We start from the raw sequence: 18,244 nt of genomic DNA, 5'->3' as shown, positions 1-18,244 counted from the left end.
TATTTTGCTGCATGCCTTTTATTGCATAAGCATAAACATCTTGTCTTAGTCTTGGCCTTTCTTTGTCTTTGGCTACCAGAATAATGAGGTAAAATAAGGGTAAAAACCATGCTCATACTTTTGATTTACAACAGAAGCCATAATACTAGTGGTACTGAATACTTAACCAAAACAATGAAGTAGTTTAGCCAGCATAGCTTTACCTGAAACAGCTTTATAAAAAACAATAAAAATAATCTGTGAATAAGTGTTGTGGTTCTACCAAAATAGTCAAATGTCCTTTAATAATCAGAGTGACAATATATGCTAAATAGACCAAAATTAATAAACCAGCAGCTTAAGAATAATACTTAAGCAGCTGATATCTAGACTTTACCATTATGCAGTCTTTTTTTAAAAAACTATTAAACAAAACTTCAATTTTTAGGCTCAGTTTTTATCTTTTGGAGAACACTATTACAAAAATTGCACATACTAGAACACCAATAGGTCTACTAGTATTTTGTCACCAAACTGTTATCATTTGAAATCTACTCAGAAAGCATAAGAGTGTACATCATGTGAAGTAAAAACGAGGAACAACTATATTTTAAAATTTTAATCATGATCAAAATCTGTTTAGTGCAAAAATTGCCTAAAGCAAATTTTCACTCTCTTTTACCCAGTGGTTCTCAATGTATATTTGTAGCTTTTGACGCTCCCCTCAATATAAAAAAATGCATTTGCATGAAGTATGGAAAACTGCTGTCTGAGAAAAATCAAACTGAAGCCCTCTTGACTCACAACTCCTTTGATCCTACCCATGACCATTCCCTTGGGGGAGAAAAAGCTGAATTCCTCCTACCACAGTTCTAAAAGGGCTATTTTATAATCTACCATACTTCACTCCTGTATCAAAATAAATGGTAGAAACTGATTTTGTGTGTGTGTGTGTTTGGTAGCTTGCATTCCCCATAATTGCTTTCCTCCAAATAAAATAAAAATTTAAAACAAGTGCAAATGCTTATCATTTTGACATTTTATATGTTACTGCAACCATGGGTCCCTATATTTGTTAAACTGAATCACTTGGCAATGGAATTCTGTTAAGGCTCTTGGCATGGGTGAAACCTCTTCCCATTCAGACCTGCTGCTATGATAGACTTGTACTTCATCTGTAATTTCATCAGGAGCGTAATCTCCGCCAAGGATATAAATCTTATCTTCCAACCCAACTGCTCCTGCATTAAAACCCGCACATTCAAAAGAGCCCTCCCCTTTCCAAACACACGTCTCTGGACAAAAACTATAAACTTTGTAGGTTGAAAGGTCACATATATACAATGTGCAGTTCACTGGAACAGCTTTGATTAAGGTTGCATGGAAGAACTGCCCAAATTCTGCCACAAGCTCAGACCATTGATCAGTTGCAGCATTATATTTAAAGAAACAATCAAGAGATGGATTAAATGCATCAGTAATCTCTACTTCAGAACCAAGCACATAAATTATATTCTGACATGCACTTGCTTCTGGATAGTAGATGCCTCTTGGCAATGGACTCATAGATTTCCATTCTCTAGACAATGGACAGTATGCTTCCACATCCAAAAGGCTTTTGATATCCTGAGATGCTCTTGTCTTCCCACCTATTACAAACAATTGGTTTAATGTTACAACAGATGTATGCATTGTCCTTGGCTTCTTCATAGCTGATACTAATGAGAAGCTCCCATTTACTGGGCAGTAACACCAAGTTTGGTCAGTGGCATCATGAAATGTTTCAGCAATATGCAGTCTAATAGTCCGAAAACAGTTCCCTTTACATCCACCAGTTATAAATAGTTTTTCACCATAACTAGACAAACTTGATCCAGGCAGATCAATTAGGGGTGTGTGTGTCAGTTCTTTCCACTTATCAGTTTTTATATTATAGCAAAATGTATGCTTAAGTACACTATTTTCTTCCATTTTATGAACAAATATGTACTTCTCTGTTGTTGATGGGCGAGCATCTGGAAACAACCCACTGAATGTCTGCACATTTTTAATTGCCTCATTGATTATTATTAAGCAGCCAGTGTTTGCAAGTAACTGTTCTTCAAAATGCAAGATGTCTTCCAGTGTCTTTTCAGACAACTGATGCAACCTCACATTATTCATCAATTTACGAAGATGCTTCTGTCTTGCTTCTAAGTTATGCTTTATCCATCGAAATACAGCTTTCAACACAGTCTCTTCATCTGGGACATTCAGCTCTTCAGCTTCTATACATTTTTCCAATATCTCAAAATTCATTTCTAGGAAATCATTTGATTGAAGCAGCAAAGAAAAATGGCGCTGGGCATACTTTAGCGTGTGATCAAATAGCTGGGTGGACCCGTAACTTTCAGAAATAGATAACAGTTGCAAACAATTGACAAGATCAATGTTCTTAATTAGAAAGTCACTGCAAGCTTTTGAAAGAAGCGAAACTTGAAGAAAGGATGATAGCTGAAAAAACATTTCTACATTATCATTTGTTATCTCAATTCTTCCAGTGTAGGCATAATCTAGGAAAGCCTTCACTGCCTTGGGTGATAAATTACTAATAGTAACACTTCCATCATCTCTTTCTTTCATGTTAACTTCAAACATGGCTCTGTTAAAAAAGAGAAGATAAACATATAGTAAGCTGTCAACAATATCTCTGTGCTATCCTTTTTTTAAAAAAAATGTCCAGAACTTTTGTGAGATTAAGGATACCCTTCTCAGTTATTAGTGAAAAACATTTTCAGTAAATTAGTTGTTAACTGAATGAATACTAAATGCAGTACAAACACAACATTAAAGAAGATAGCACTTTTACTTAGTTCAGGATAATGTCTTAAGCCTTTTTCAATGCTGTCAGTTTCTTATTGAGCCATACTCTCTTTGTGAGTCTAGAGAACATGGCTCAATAAGAAACTGACAACACATACCAAGATCCAGGTCTATAGAGCCTGTGTCCTGAGCACACTCCTGTACTGCAGTGAGTCCTGGACACTTTGTGCCCGGCAGAAGAGGAAGCTGAACAGATTGGATTTGTCTTCAGTGTGGAAGAGATTGTAACTCTCGAATTGGCCTCCTCAGCCACACTAGACGCTGTTCCAAGTCCTCCATACAGAGCACGCTACCATAGTCTTTCGAGACTGAAGGATGCCTACTATTCAATGCAGAGTTTGTATTTTTAAAAACAAATAAGATGAATCTATAGGATTTTGAAAAGAAAAAGAGAGGTGGACTCATTGATTTTAAAAAAAGATTCCACTTCTCAAACTAAATCCAAAATTACTTTTGGAAATTACTGTCATTTTTTTCAATTTGTTTGGCTGGAAAGGAGGGGGTGCATTAATCTCTCTTGGGATTATGGAATGTGTCCTGGTCTTTGGCTAAAAATCAGAGCAATATTGCAAGCTATTTGCCAAGATGTTAGATTCAATCATAGGTTCAAAGATCTTAGAAGTTCCACATTCTTAAAATGTCACTGTGAATAAAAGAATGTTGACTACTCTTGTAGGTTTGTAATGGCTACAGTTAGGTATCTGACTATGAAGTCAAAGGTTGGGAGTTCAGCTCCCCACTGTACATCCTGAAACAGCCAACATTTGTGGCCTTGGGCGAGCTGTACAGTTCCAGCATGCCCTCAGAAGTAAACCACTTCTGAGTACTCTACCTAGAAAACCCTAAAAAGGGTCATCATAAGTCTGAATTGATTTGATGGCACGCAACTATTATTACTACAATTAATAAGGGAGATGTAGTTTCATATATCTGGAGGCACTAGGCTGGGGAAGGTTGCTGCATACCTCTTTTATATCCCCTGCATTACTAGCCACAGCCAACCAAACTTTACAAGGTAAGTCAAACAATGTGGTTTGAAATACTATGCTACCTTGTAACATGAAATGTTTAATAATCTTTGATCAGCATGTGCAGGACTGCCATATCCATCTAATCAGTACCTGAAGTTTCACTTATCTGTTGCCTGAAAATATTAAATACCTCCCCCCCCCCCAGAAATATGTTTCCAAATTATATTGCCAAAAGTTGTCACTAGAAGAACCCAGAGACTCTGTCTCTCTCTCTCTCTCTCCATTTATTAGATCTATGGTTCTTGTTGTGTTATGTAATGGCGGAGCCAAGAGAGATGCTATAGGAGGCGGAGTCAGAAGTCAGATTGAGGGAGATTGAGTCAGTGAGAGTAGAGTCAGGGAGTGTAATAGAATGTGTAGTTTGGGAAATTCTGAGATGTGATTAGCTACTGAAGATATTTATGAAACAATCTCTGTAATCAATAAACCAAAGTTTTATTTAAAAGACCTTGGAGTGTGGACCTGAATCTTTCTGAAGTAATAGTGATTTAGAGATCACCTGGTGGCAGCAAGTGAAAAAAGTGAGGTTTGTTTGCCTTCGTGTGCTCTGAGGCTTGAGCAAGCAAGGGGCACGAGGGTGGACGTCACATCCATCTCTACTGATACTGGGATCTGCTGTTCTAAAAAACTAATACTTGTGGGTAATTTAAATGACTGCTAAATGTCCCTGTCCAGCAAGGCAGATTGGCATGTGAATGTAGGCTTCCTTGTGTACAGATTACATGGATATAAAAGCCCTTGTTGTTGTTTAATCATGTAGTCATATCCGACTCTCCATGATCCCGTGGACCAGAGCATGCCAGGCCCTCCTGTCTTCCACTGGCTCCTAGAGTTGGGTCAAATTCATGTTGGTAGCATAAAAGCCCTATCCAGCCACTATATACAAAAGTTAACTAAACATGAGAGGAGGGAAGTCTATTAGCCCACCCTCTCCATTGTTGTTTCAGTCACATGAAAAGCATGTGTCTGAAGTAGAAAAGTCTCCAGTAGAGCACCTTCTGTATGCCTAGACACTCTTCAAACTACTATAACCTGAGTTTTGAATTAGCTACAGACGGATTTTAAGGCAAACAGAAATGAACATCTCTAGACAGCCTCATATATGAAGTTGTACCCAAGGATCTGGTTTGGAACCAGAGTGTTTAATGTTAGCTTATGGAAGAATAGCATAAGATGTCTTCCTTTTTACTATTTACTTATATTTATGGAAGTCTTCAAATCTATATTAGTACACGTCTTGGTCTTATTTTTCAAAGACCAACATGAAAGAAGAATTCTTCATTTTGAGTGTCATTGATGAATCAGGTAAGTTTTTCAACAAGAATAAAATATATGCATGTGAGCCTCATAAAGAGCTTTACCTGAAGAAGTCACTACATGCAGCTAGAACACAACGGTGACATGGAATTGCTTCATCGTTCACAAGTATTTTGAAGTCAAAAAATATGTTTTGGTCCCTGAAGCTTTGCAATACATTTAGGATTTGCTGGCCATGGCCCTCAGCTACCAAAGAGCAGATTTTCTCCTTATGAGCTGGAACTCCATTGCATGTTGGGGCACTGGTCGAATTGCACTGCTTGTCCATGTCTGCATCAATCTGTTATTTCTGAAGGAGATAATTTAAAAGTTATTAACATCACAATACTGCTTTCAAAACAAATGGAAATTAGTTTCATTTTTTAAAACCTTCCCAATTCATGATTTTCTGTGCAGAGGTATACACATCTCTACACAGCATCCTTCTTTATGGTATATCAACAAGGTGTAAATCTTTAAAAAAATTTAAAAAAATAGATAAGAGTGTATATTAACATCCAAATGGTACAAGACAGAGACCAAAATCTCATGTCTCTATGTGTTTTCCAGTCAATAATAAAGCAATCTACATGAAGAATCACTTGAATGCTAGCTAGGAGTAAAGCCACTGCAGTTCATAAGTATGCAAATTCTTAAGCACCATGTCTATTGCACTGTATTTATTAGACATAATTATGATGGTGATATATAAATATACATATGTAAGAAAACACAGAACTAAAGCCCAAAAGTTACTCTGCACAGATACAAATCAACCTTTCATGGCACAACCAATGTGCTTCCAGGTTCCCCTTCACTTATTTTCAGCCCCTCAGAATAACAAATATTCAGTTTAAGGCTCTTTTTTCTGTGGGAGAATTCAGGGTCTCTACAAGCCTTTCAAAGTAGCTGTATGGCCATGTGTTGAGTTGGATCCCTGCAGTGGAAGAGGACTGGACTTTATGGTAGCTCTTCCACCTCTACAGTACAATGAATCTACAAAATGCAGTTATAGTACACTGGGGTGTATGCATCTTGTCCATGTGGATTCAGATGCACACAGAAAATTAATGCCAGTTTTTGTTGTTGCTTCCAGTTTACTGCTGCCCACTAGCCAAATGCATTACATGGACCACTTACACCTGGAAACTCCTATGCTGTAAATTTCAGAGAGACTGAAAGCCATGGGTGTCCCTAAGTGAAAGTAAGGAAGAGGGACATCAACAAGACTAAGAGGCTGAAGAAAGTACTGTATGTGGAATACATGGGGAAATGGCAGTGCAAAAAGACCACCACGTGTGTGTAGAAATGTAAGTGCACTCTGAGGCCCACAGAGAAGGGAGTAAGACATTGACAAAGAAAGGCTCATAAAGAAAACACTGGCCATGTTCTCTCCCAATGACCAGAGGACAATGTGTCAAGTCAGGCATGCAGCGATATGTCAGGCCCTGGTGGGGGTCTGCCCTTCACCCTGGGACATCTATTTTGGTAACTCAGTAAAGAACTCTGTTCTATTTATTAAGTGCCAAACAAAAACTTCCTTTCAAAAATAACACAACTGCAGAGATAATTAACATTCAGTAACTTTTTTCCACAGTGATATCCTGAGATATGAATTTACAAAGCATAGCATTTATCAATAATGCATGTCAGGACTGCTCTATGAGACTGAAGGAATATGTGCATATTTAAAAGAATTTTGTGCTTCTGAATCACTTCAGAAAACAGCATGGTACCAGCATGAAATACTGAAATCAAGCTGATTCCTAGAGGCACTCCAGAATTAGAGAACATCCTCTTGGCAAGAGACACTGCTTAATTGCGAATCCCCACATCCTTAACGTTAATCCAATAAATAAAAACAAGAATAAAATCTCAAAAAGGTAAACATATGAATGATAAAACTATGGAAATAAAGTAAAGCTCTAGCTGTCCTGGATTAAAAGTGGCTGATCCTAATTGCTTTGGTATCAAACAAACAAAGGAATTAAAAGCCATAGGTAACTACTGTGGCAGGCGCAGGCAAGTCCATTTATATTATATATTTCCATTAAATAAATACTCCTAATATAGCGAAATAATATTTATGAGCACAATACAAAAGATTATCTGATTCTATATAATACTTTTTTTTTGGTGAATTGGCTGGCGGAATGACTTCAAACCTACTGTATATGTATAGCTAAACGTTGTTGTGGAAATATATTTTTTCATTTCACTCCTCAGCCACATGTTAGAGTGACATAGCTGTTACACTTCAGAAACCAAAAGTATCCCTAATATGTTGTCAACCAATCTCTTAATTAAACATCTCCACAGGTGGAGAATCCACTACCTCACAATCCATTCTACTGTCAATAAGCTCTCGTTGTTCAGACGTTCTTCCTAATGTTGATTCAAAACCTCCTTTTCTGTAATTTAAATCCACTGCTCTTAAATCTTATCTTCTGGAGCTGCAGAAAATAAGGTTGCCCTGTCTTTCACATGACCACTTCTCTGTATTCGCTAAACATGCTTGACTCCCTCTACCTTTCCTTGCAGGGCCTGGTTTCCAAACACATTATTATCCTGGTTGCTGTTTTCTGGACATGTTCTAACTTCTCAATATCCTTCTTACCCCATGGTGCCCAGAACTGGACACAATATTCCAGATCAAGGCTGACTAATGCAGAACAGAGTGATACTATTACTTCCCTCTATTAGGACACTACTATTGATGTAGCTGAGTACAATTTTTTCTTGTTGCTGCATCATACTGTTGACTCCTGTTTTGTTTGTGGTCTACTGAGACCCATAGAACCATTTCACCAATGCTACTGTCAAACCCACTGTCTTCCACCCTGCGTTTGTGCATCTGATTTTTCCTGCCTAAACAAAATAACTTATATTTTTCCCCATTGAAACTCATTCTGTTTGTTCTGAAACAGTTTTCCAGCCTGTTACAGTTGTTAGTCACGGTTCTGTTCTAACTTGTGAAATATTAGCCATCCTTCCCAGTTTAGTGTCATCATTAATAAGCATCCCTTCCACACCTTCATCAAAGTCGACTATGAAAATGCTGAACAAAGCCAGGTCTACAAAAGAAGATCGTATTACCTTGCTAGTCACTTCTCTCCGGATGGTGATGAACCATTGGCAAGTGCTCTTTGGGTACAGCCTTCAAACTAGCCACAAATCCATTTAAAGGTGGCATCATTTAGAGCCTAGGGCACATTTTATCTTTTTAGCCACAAGAATAGCATACCTCTTGAAAAGCGTCCCTGAAATCAATATATGCTACCTCTACTGCATTGTCATCACCAATCAAGCTTGGGTCTCTTGTCAGAAAAAGAGATTAATATTAGTCTGCATTGACTTGTTTTCAAGAAAAGTGTGCTGAGTTTTAGAAATTGCAGTTACCTTTTGAAAGCACCCTTAGTCTGTTCTGGAACCTTTTCTGTATATCAATATCAAACACTGACTTTTGGCCGGATCCTGAATTACTGTGCTTGCAACCTGCATTGAAACGACTAGTCAGACATTCTCTTCCAGCTTAACCTACACCACCAATTAACTTGGGAGGGTGAGATTGTGAGCCAGATATAAGATCTGGGAGTGTCAAAGACACTCTTGTACTAGACAGGCAGTTGAGATTGACTACACACAGACTCAGCAGATCAAAAACAAAAGCGCTGTTTATTTCGAGTGATATCGTCCGGGTCTCTCAAGGTGGGGGACCCCGATCAAACAATGCAAGGAGATTTTAATACTTCTAACCACAAGGAAATAAGGGTACAGAAAATATCTATTGGCAGACAATTGGGTGAGGGGGTTTGACTACAGAGTCTCTACCTATGGGATTTCAAGAGGGGCTGGTAGTTCTAAGTATTCTATTGAGCAGGCCCCTCGCCCTGGGTTCTTCTAACTTGATAGCAAGCCGTTACCTATTTTGATAGAAAAATGAATAAACGGGATATTCTTGGTCAGCTGATATAAACCGCAAGCTCAGCTAGCTGGGGCTGCAAACCGGTGCTTGGAAAGTACCTGGCTTGCACACGTTAAGTACCTGACAATAACAGGATATTGGTGGTTAACCAATGTAGACTGCAGAGAACAGGTGTCTAGACGACACCAAGAAAAACAAGCAAATTCATATATGTGTTATATATCTGGTAGCTTTTATAAAAATAAGGGCCTGGGGTCTCTGTGAAGCATCCTACAATCCCTATTGTCAGCTCACAGGATGTATAACAATAGCATAGCGCTAGAAACGGTGACTCCATATTGGCCTCTGAATAATTTGCTGCTAGAGTACACAGTGATGCATGGCAGTGGTTCTTAACCTTTGTTACTCGGATGTTTTTGAACTGCAACTCCCAGAAACCCCAGCCAGCACAGTTGGTGATGAAGGCTTCTGGGAGTTGCAGTCCAAAACTCCTGAGTAACCCAAGGTTAAGAACCAGTGCGGTAGGGCATTGATCTCTAGTGTATACATTTCCTCAACATTTATTTGGTCAGTCACTGTAGGAACAGAATTTGGGGCCAAGAAATGAGGTAAATCCCATAACTAAATAGGATTCTAGACTAGGTCTTCACAACTTTAAAAGGTGACTTGTCAAAAAAATATTGAATCACTTAAATGACCACGGCAGAGTAACCTAGTTGATTCAATAGTCTATGGCAATATGCTGGTGGGACAGAACTGGATCTCTCTCTGTCTTTAGCCCTTGGCTGCCCAGACTGGTTCTTTTTCCTAGGAAACCCAACGGGGAACCGAACTCGCAACCCCCTGGCTCTGCCGCCAGAGACTTCACCCTGGAAGGAAGGCTTGGCGATAAAGGAAGGGCGCGTGTTGTGTTGCAGCCTCGGGAGCTGCCCTGCGCATGTCCGGAAAATGGGCATGCGCAAATCTAAGGGGGGGAAGCACAACCCAAATGGCCCCCGTGCCCTAAAAGAATCTTTCTTCGGAATTAGCCGTGGCCTCCTCGGTGTCACGCTCCTCACGCAGAAATGGCTCCCCGTTAGCCGAGGAGGCCCTTTCCCCTTTTCTCTTCTCGTCTGCCGCGGCGCCCGGTACCCACCTGCCTCGACTCCAGGAGCTCCGACACCGCCAGCCGAATCCACCATCCGAACCCCGGCTTCGCTCTCCTACTGGCTCGCTCGTCTGCCCGTCTCAGCGATCTTCCCCCGTGAATGGCGTGCCGGCGTGTCATGACCGCTGGAAACCCACCCACCCCTCATAACGGCCGGCTGGAAGAGGCTGTGGAGCCCAAAGGACGCCCCGCTTCCTCCCAAGAGATGCAGGCTTGAGGAAACGGTGAAGAGACTTCAGGTTGTCGGTCGAACGTGGCACCCGGAAAAACACGACGCGGAGAGCAATAGAGAAGGGTTTCTTCTTGTATTTCGGGCCGTTGCCCCTCATTTGGTACTTTCGTAGCTGTGCAGCATGACTCTGAAGTGAAGAATGCCCGAACTGGTCTTCTTATTTCTTTATGTGCGCTGCAAAGGGTTGTGTCAGGCGTCAGATTGGTCAGTGAGTTTTGACTCCCCCTCTGCCCCGCCCCTTTTCCCCTCATTTCTGAGCCATCCTCAGAGAGATTCCACTTAAACCAGCCTGGGCTCCCTCGTGCTTTTTGCTTCCGGGTTCGCTTGTATTTGTTTATTATTGACCGTTTTGCAGGGCAGGGAGGCCGCCGAGTCCCTTGCACTTGTCCTTGTTGCTGCCTGTTTACTCGGAAGCAAGCTTCGCTGCCCTGAAAGGAGCTTCCTCCCGAGTAAGTGTGCGCTGGCTGCCTGCAGCCTTTAGAGTAGGCTTGGCTTGCTTCCTTCCTTTGCTTCATCCCTCCCTCCTCTTCTCATAGAATGACCTGATGCATAGAGAGCATCAAGCCCTGGCACGCTGCATGTCATCCAAGGAAACCGGAGGAATGTTATTTTAGATGGGAATGAATGAGCTTAGGGGGTGTGCAATTGCCTAAATTAATGCATATATGTACAAATTATGCATCCTGTCTAAATGATGCCAAGAGAACAACCCAGGATGACACTGGAGCCTAGTCCTTGAGTTGATAGCCGTTAGCCACCAACCTTAAATTTTAGACCTTTTACATGACTTAGCGCCAAAAGGAGAGCATTGTATGTTTATATCTTTGATTTGTATCCTTGCCATTCAAGGACCTGTGGGCTGAGCCCATTTTACATCCAGGAGAAGCTAAGGCTGAAAGAGCTTCTGATTTCCTTCACCCAGCAGACTTTGAACCTGACGCTCATTGCTCTGAGAGCTGGTGGCCTATCCCCCTCCTGCAACTGTGCACATACGTGAGTGGCCTTCAGGTCACCATCTCTGTCTATGCCCAGGCGTCCTGCCCTTTCCCTGGGGCGTCTTGCAATGGACAGTGTGCGGTGGGCCTTTTCCTATTCTGCCTGGGCCCCCTGTCGGGAGGACTGGTTGCTGGCCATGCGCCTCATACAGCCTGAAGAGAAAGAGCGCATTGAACAGTTTGTCTTCAGCCGTGATGCCAAAGCTGCTATGGTATATATTTGTTAATTCTTTTAAAAGATGTGCTTTAAGGTTGACCTGCCAGTTTTGTTTTTAAAGATCGGGATGCCTTGAGACCACAGGTTTCAGTTTAGAGTAGGTATTTTTGTTTTTGTTTTTGAACTAACATGTTGACATTTACTCCTTTACCTGATAGGAACATGTAGGTTGTTCTTGAATTCATGTCGAAAAATGAGCTTTTACAGGAAAGTGGCCCAGATTCCCCTTAAGATTCCCCCAAACCAATGTTTTAAAAGCAATGAGTAAAAATTTTAGTTGTTACACTTTAAAGAAAAAAAACAATGTTTTATGTGTTACTTTGTTTCTAAAACACTTTTATGTTGTTGCATTGTTAATTATATTCTAGGTGTTAGGAAAAAAACTGATTTACCTGATTGTTACAGGTCTTGTATGGCTTTCTGATGAGCTTTTACTTTCAGTATATGTGGGTGGAAATACAATCTATATTATCCAGGGACTTCTGATTTTTAAAAATATGGTTTCCAATAGCAGGCCAAACTGAAAACTTTGCACATTTGTCTTTTATTTTTCTAATAGCTAGATATTACTCTGGTTGCACTGTTCTCATGATTAGACGTTCTAATGTAGCTTCTTGCATAATTACTTTTCCCTTGTAAATGGTCTGTGGATCGAAAGAAAAATGCAACAGCTTCACACCAAAAACATCCTTATGTTCTCTTTACTCCGAAAGCACCATGTTACTGGTGATGTTACTTGCACAGTATTTCTTCCAAGGTCTGGTTCAGAGAGCTGCTTTTGAAGGCAATGGGTTTACCACAGCCAGTGGGTTTTGGCACATGGAACATCATAAACCAAGTGAAAACTGCCTTCTCTTGTACCAGCTGCCAGGCCATACTACAATGCCAAATGTCAGTAGCCATTCTTCTATGCTTCATACTGAGAAGTGAGAGACTGATCCCGCCTCCTGCTCCCTCTCACAGCTATGGGCCAGATGCCACATAGATCCTTTTCTCCTAGAACTGCCCTCAGATTTATTATTCAGCTTGGCTATTATTTATAAACAAAGCAAGCAAAGTGTGCTGCTTACCTACCATCCATAGTGCTTAAAGCACTATCTGGATGGTTTATAATTTAATTTTGTGGGATACAAATTCTCATCCCCCAGGAAGTTGGGTACTCAATTTACCAACTTTGGAAGGATGGAAGACTAACTTATCCTTAAGCTGGCTATCTGATCCTGTCAAGATCAAACTCAGATTGTGAGCAGAGTCTTCACTGCGGTTTAACCATTGCACTATGAGGCTCTGATTATTTATGTAACTGAATGAAAAATTGTGATTTGAGGAGGAAGAGAAAGGGTAGTCTCTTCTTTTTGGTGGCATCCAGGTATGTTTTGCCAGTATTTTAGAATTGTAGGAAATGTAATTCACATTGAGTCACTGCAGAATGATAAAAAATGCTAATCATCATTACAAAGCAGTATGAAATGGGTTTTCTACATACCATTCTAGAAAAAAATAAAAGCACTATAAGATAAGGTTTGCTCAACAGACAGTGTATGAATACTGTATGATACATTTTAAGCATTAAAACATCAGGGATAGAGGTGGGCATGAAGCTCAGTTCAGAGATTTGTGCCACTTTGTCAGTGTTCCCTCCACCAGCTCTCCCACTCACTAGCTGGTGTGCGCTGCTTTTCTCCTGCTCTTCTCGTGATTGTCCAGTCACAGCAGGAGCATGGACTTCCCTTCTCTGCCTCCTCTGGCAGCTGCCCACTCAGATGAGGAGGCAGGGCAGGGATTCCTGTCGCACTGCCTTTGAGTGGGCAATGGCCCGAGGAGGCAGAGAAGGGAAGTCCGTGTTCTTGCTGTGAATGGACAATCATGAGAAGAGCAGGGGGAAAGCAGTGTGGGCTGACTGGTGAGTGGGGAAGTGGCTAGGGTGAGTGGGGAAAGGGAACGCCATACCGACAAACCGGCACAAACCTCTGAAATGAGGTTCGTGCACAACTCTAGTCAGGGAACAAGTCAATCATTCAATAGATTAGCTTTCCCCAGCACAGTACTGTCAAGATGCACTGCACTACAATTTCCCTCTTCCCTGTCCAGCACAGCTGCTTGTCATGCTATGAAGAGATAGTGGGCTTTGTAGTGCAGCACATCTGGATTCTGTCAAGTACTGTGAAAGCTCATTTACAAATTCAGTGCTGAATCATCTGAGTGGGAAGCGCCAAACACCTGTTCAGCAGCTAAATGAACCATGCCCATCTCTAATCAAGAACAATACATATGATATATAAATATTATATAAAATGTTTTAAAATGTAACTTACTCATTCCCTGACAAATTGAACACTTTACCTTATCTTCTTATGTGAAGTATTCAGTAGATAAGGATCATCATTTTCAAGACGGGGGGGGGGGGGGGAGAGAAAGTTCCATGGCTCCCAGGTGGGCTATAGTGGCACCTCCTTGCATACAGTGGAGGCTACCCTCCCTGCTGCCACCAAATTGGCCACAGCTGCATCAAAACAGTGCCATGTTTGTCCTCTTTAACATAACAACAGTCATCATGATGTCCCATCAAGTCAATTCTGACTTATGGCCACTGTAACAGCCTCCTTATACCTCACAAAGGGGCCATTACGTCACACTCAATCACTCTTCAGTACCACTGCCGCCAACCATTCCCTCAAATGAAGCTTCAGGCCAAAGGATGATTTCAAAATAAAAATAAGGTTTATTGTATACAAACAAAAGGAATGGTAAATCACTTGTATGTAAATAATACTTTAATCACTATAATAATATATCTCTCACACACACACTCTCACAGACTCTCACTATATAGCACAGTTCTTATCTCTCAGTATCTTCAAGCCCTATCTCTATTCCCTATCTCCCTAACCATCCCTGTCTCAAAGCCCTATCTGACTCTCTCACACCATTCACTCCCCTTATATACAACAGCTCCACCCCTTAAGTCCCACCCTCCGTCACGCCATTGGTAGATGACACACAGCTTCAGCAGGTGATGTCATAGCTGTATGTAACAGCCACCATTTTCAGGGTATCCCAGGTAGAGAATACTCAAATGTGGTTTACTACTCCCTTCTTCTGGGAGTGACCTGGGACTGTGCAGCTGGCCCAAGACTACACAGGCTGGCTGTACCTCCTGGGAGGCATAGTGGGGAATCGAACTCTCAGCCTCCAGCTCTGCAGCCAGATACCAAAACCACTGAACTATGTGCATATTTTCTACACACTTTGGTTATAAGTGTAATTGTGTTTCCAAGATCCTATGGCGGGTTTGGACAAGAGAAATCCGAATTAAAATCAGATGCACTATGAAGTTCATTGTGTGGCTTTGTGACATTCACTTGCTTTCTCACCCTATTTGACACTATAGGCTTGTGGTGAAGGAGGGGCAGGTTATTTAAACAATGAGGCGTGCAACCACATGTTTATCCATGCTAAGTTGTTATTTGTCTTAGAAAGTAACTCCATAATGGAGCTTCTTAACAGAATGTGGAAACTTTTTTTTAAAGGCAAATGGAATTATAATAAATTGTTTCTGTTACATGGATTAGATACCTGCGGCACCCTCTTTGTTTGTTCTGTTTTGTAGGCTGGCCGTCTGCTGATAAGGAAATTAATTGCAGAGAAGCTGAAGATCCCTTGGAATGAAATATGGTTGCAAAGGACTTCAAAAGGCAAGCCGGTCCTTGCAAACAACTTGAGCAGCAGCAGCCATTCCCGTTTCAGCTTTAATGTTTCCCATCAAGGGAATTATGCCGTTCTTGCAGCTGAGCCTGACTGTCAGGTTGGCATTGATATTATGAAGACTGCCCTGCCAGGTAATATACGCTTGTGGCCCATACATCCGTATAATGTCCTAAGATAGGAGTTTGTGCTGGTTTTGCCACCTGCATGTGAAGTTATGTGGTTGTTATATGCCATCAGGTCACTTCAGACTCATGTCAACCCTAAGCATGACTGATCTCAACTGCCCTCCTCGGCTCTTGTAAACGCAAGCCTGTGGCTTCCTTTATGGAGTCAATCCATCTTGTATTTGACTGCTTTTCCACCTTTCCCAGCATTATTGTCTCTTCCAGAGAATCCTGCCATCCCATGATGTGCCCATAATAGGACAGGCTCAGCTTCAGTATTTTTGTCTCCATAGATAGTTCAGGCTTCATTTGACTTCATCTTTCTGGCAGTCTAGGGCATCCGCAAAGCTCTCATCCAGCACTACATTTCAAACAAATCTGTTTTTTTCCCCCTGTCAGCTTACTTTACCGTCAAGCTTTCACATCCATACAGTACATGGTGACTGAGAATACAAGTGATTGTTGTATTCAGGCTAGGCAGGCCAAAAAAGGCCTACAAAAAAGAAGGGAAGCATAGTTTGGAGCAGGGGTGGGATCCACATATACAGTTAGTTCCTTACTGTTGGCCATTATGGCTGGGACTTCTGGAAGCTATCTAAAAGACCATGTCTCTCCCTATGAACCCCCATGGGTGTTAAGATCATTTGTTTGTTTGTTTGACTTTTATACTGCCCATGAGTTGTTGGAGGTCTTCAGCAGAGTAGGCAACAACAGCTGCATCATCAGCAAAGAGGAAGTCCTTCATGCATTTCACCTGGACTTTGGTTTTCGCTCTCAGTGTAGAGAGATTAAAGAGCTTTCCATCTGATCTAGTCTGGAGATAGACACCTTCTGTTGCAGTTCCAAAAGCATGCTTCAGCATGACAGCAAAAAAAGATCCCAAACAGGGTTGGCAGGAGGACACAGCTCTGTTTCACTCCATTTTGGATGTCAAAGGGATCTGATGTTGAGCCATCAAAAACTACAGTGCCCATTTCCTCATGAAAAGACCTGATGATGTTACGGAATTGAGGTAGACATCCAATCTTGGGAAGGATTTTAAAAAGGCCATCTCTGCTAACCAAATCAAAGGCCTTTGTAAGATCTATGAAGGCCACAAAGAGTGGCTGTTGTTGTCCCCTACATTTCTCCTGCAACTGTCTGAGGGAAAATACCATGTCAGTGGTGGATCTATTAGCTTGCAATCCACACTGTGATTCTGGATAGACTCTGTCTGCAAGCACCTGGAGCCTCTTCAGCACAACACAGGCAAGCAACGCTGAGAAGAGAGATGTCAGGGTAGTTATTGCAGTCGCCCCTGTCTCCTTTGTTCTTATACAGTGTGACGATGTATAGAGCCCGTGTCCTGAGCACACTCCTGTACTGCAGTGAGTCCTGGCAGTCAGATAGGCAAGAGAGGAGGCTGAACATGTTCCATATGTTTGCTTGGGCATCTCGTGAGAATGGCTGACGGTCAGATTCCATTGGAGAATTAGTGCAGGGAAATCACCCCAGAGGGAGACCACAGCTGCGATACAAGGATATCTGCAAGCAGGATCTGAAGGCCTTAGGAATAGACATCAACAGATGGGAAACCTTGACATCTGACCGTTCAGCCTGGAGGCAGGCGGTGCGACATGGCCTCTCCCATTTTGAAGAGTCCAGCAGGCCGAGGCAAAGAGGCAGTCCTGAAAGCAGCTGAAGGGGTTGTCATTCTCGAATTGGCCTACTCAGCCACACTAGATGCTGTTCCAAGTCCTCCATACAGAGCATGTTACCATAGTCTCTCGATACTGAACGATGCCTAAACATACTGCCTATCTGACTGCCAGGGCTACTTTGGGTGGTTTGCAAATAAAAAAAAAGATAGTAATATAAACCAATAAACAGAACAGCAGTCAAAATTAAACTTAAACATCAGATACACATAAACAAGCAACCTAAGTAAAAACTAAAAAGTAATTAGGATAGATTAACAGTAAAATGGCAGAACAGGGAGTATAAAATGCTCAAACGACCATTGAGTTAGGATGTTGAATACTCCAGGAGAGCCTGCCTGAAAAACCATGTTTTTAGTGATCGTTTAAAGCAGTGGTGTCGAACTGTGGCCCTCCAGATGTTCTTGGACTTCAACTCCCAGAAGCCTTCACCACCACCTCTGCTGGCCAGGATTTCTGGGAGTTGAAGGCCAGGAACATCTGGAGGGCCACAGTTCGACACCACTGGTTTAAAGCTTCCCAATGAAACGGGCAGGTGAATTTTAGATAGGAGATTGTCCAAAAGATGAGAGGCAACCACTGTGAAGGCCTGGTTTTTGGTCTCTTTCTGGGCCTCTCTCTCAGGGTCCGTGTTTTCAGCTGGCCTGGGAAGATTGTGCAGAACAGGCAGATCTCATTGGAAGGTTTTCTGCCGGGTATTGAGGTCCCAAACACTTTAGGGCTTTGTAAGTCAGAATCATCACCTTGAGGCTGTCACAGAAACAAACAGGTAGCCAGTGCAAGGCGGCCTGAGTGGGGGAGATGTAGTATTTCTTCACCCCAAGCCATAGTTTAGCCCACTGTATTCTGGACCTGTTGAAGTTTCTGTAGTGACCTCATAGGCAGCCCTATATAAGAGGGCATTACAGTAGCATAATCTTGAGACTACCAATGCATGGACCAGAGTGGTGAGGAACCCAGTGTAAATGAAGAGACACAGCTGGGCAATCCA

The 18,244-nt window shown here is 41.7% G+C and overlaps 2 protein-coding genes across 6 annotated transcripts in view; one reads left to right on the top strand and one right to left on the bottom strand.

Annotated features, from left to right (window-relative positions):
• KBTBD3 (kelch repeat and BTB domain containing 3) lies at nt 1-10,367 on the bottom strand. 3 transcript variants are annotated; one of them, XM_020805173.3, is made up of 3 exons: nt 10,229-10,367; nt 5,234-5,478; nt 1-2,620 (listed from the first exon to the last, which is right to left on the bottom strand). In XM_020805173.3, exons 2-3 carry the CDS (start codon nt 5,455-5,457, stop codon nt 1,027-1,029), a joined length of 1,818 nt encoding a protein of 605 aa, XP_020660832.1. In that variant the 5' UTR covers nt 5,458-5,478; nt 10,229-10,367; the 3' UTR covers nt 1-1,026. The 3 variants fall into 3 exon arrangements, with proteins under 3 accessions (XP_020660832.1, XP_072849742.1, XP_072849743.1); XM_072993641.2 differs by lacking the exon at nt 10,229-10,367 and adding an exon at nt 8,568-8,657; XM_072993642.2 differs by lacking the exon at nt 10,229-10,367 and adding an exon at nt 8,265-8,370.
• Nucleotides 10,326-18,244, top strand: part of AASDHPPT (aminoadipate-semialdehyde dehydrogenase-phosphopantetheinyl transferase) — a 28,547-nt gene continuing 20,628 nt past the window's right edge. Inside the window, exons 1-3 of one of the 3 annotated variants that reach the window (XM_020805177.3) lie at nt 10,326-10,676; nt 11,322-11,679; nt 15,295-15,523. In XM_020805177.3, coding sequence (XP_020660836.3) covers nt 11,497-11,679; nt 15,295-15,523 — 412 coding nt within the window. In that variant the 5' untranslated portion in view covers nt 10,326-10,676; nt 11,322-11,496. Of the gene's footprint in view, nt 11,680-15,294; nt 15,524-18,244 lie in introns of all 3 variants that reach the window. The other 2 variants (XM_020805178.3, XM_078390089.1) reach the window with 2 other exon arrangements.

Source organism: Pogona vitticeps, chromosome 3, assembly GCF_051106095.1.
Source record: "Pogona vitticeps strain Pit_001003342236 chromosome 3, PviZW2.1, whole genome shotgun sequence".
Taxonomy (NCBI): Eukaryota; Metazoa; Chordata; class Lepidosauria; order Squamata; family Agamidae; genus Pogona; species Pogona vitticeps.
Note: the sequence above shows the minus strand (reverse complement) of the source record. Positions and strands in the feature narration are given on the sequence as shown.

Bases quoted from the DNA above. Each gene is read 5' to 3' on its own strand.
- KBTBD3 (XM_020805173.3), bottom strand. From the start codon at position 5,457: ATGGACAAGCAGTGCAATTCGACCAGTGCCCCAACATGCAATGGAGTT. The intron at 2,621-5,233 runs GTAAAGCTCTTT...CTTTTTTAACAG, and splicing joins GCATGTAGTGACTTCTTCAG to AGCCATGTTTGAAGTTAACA.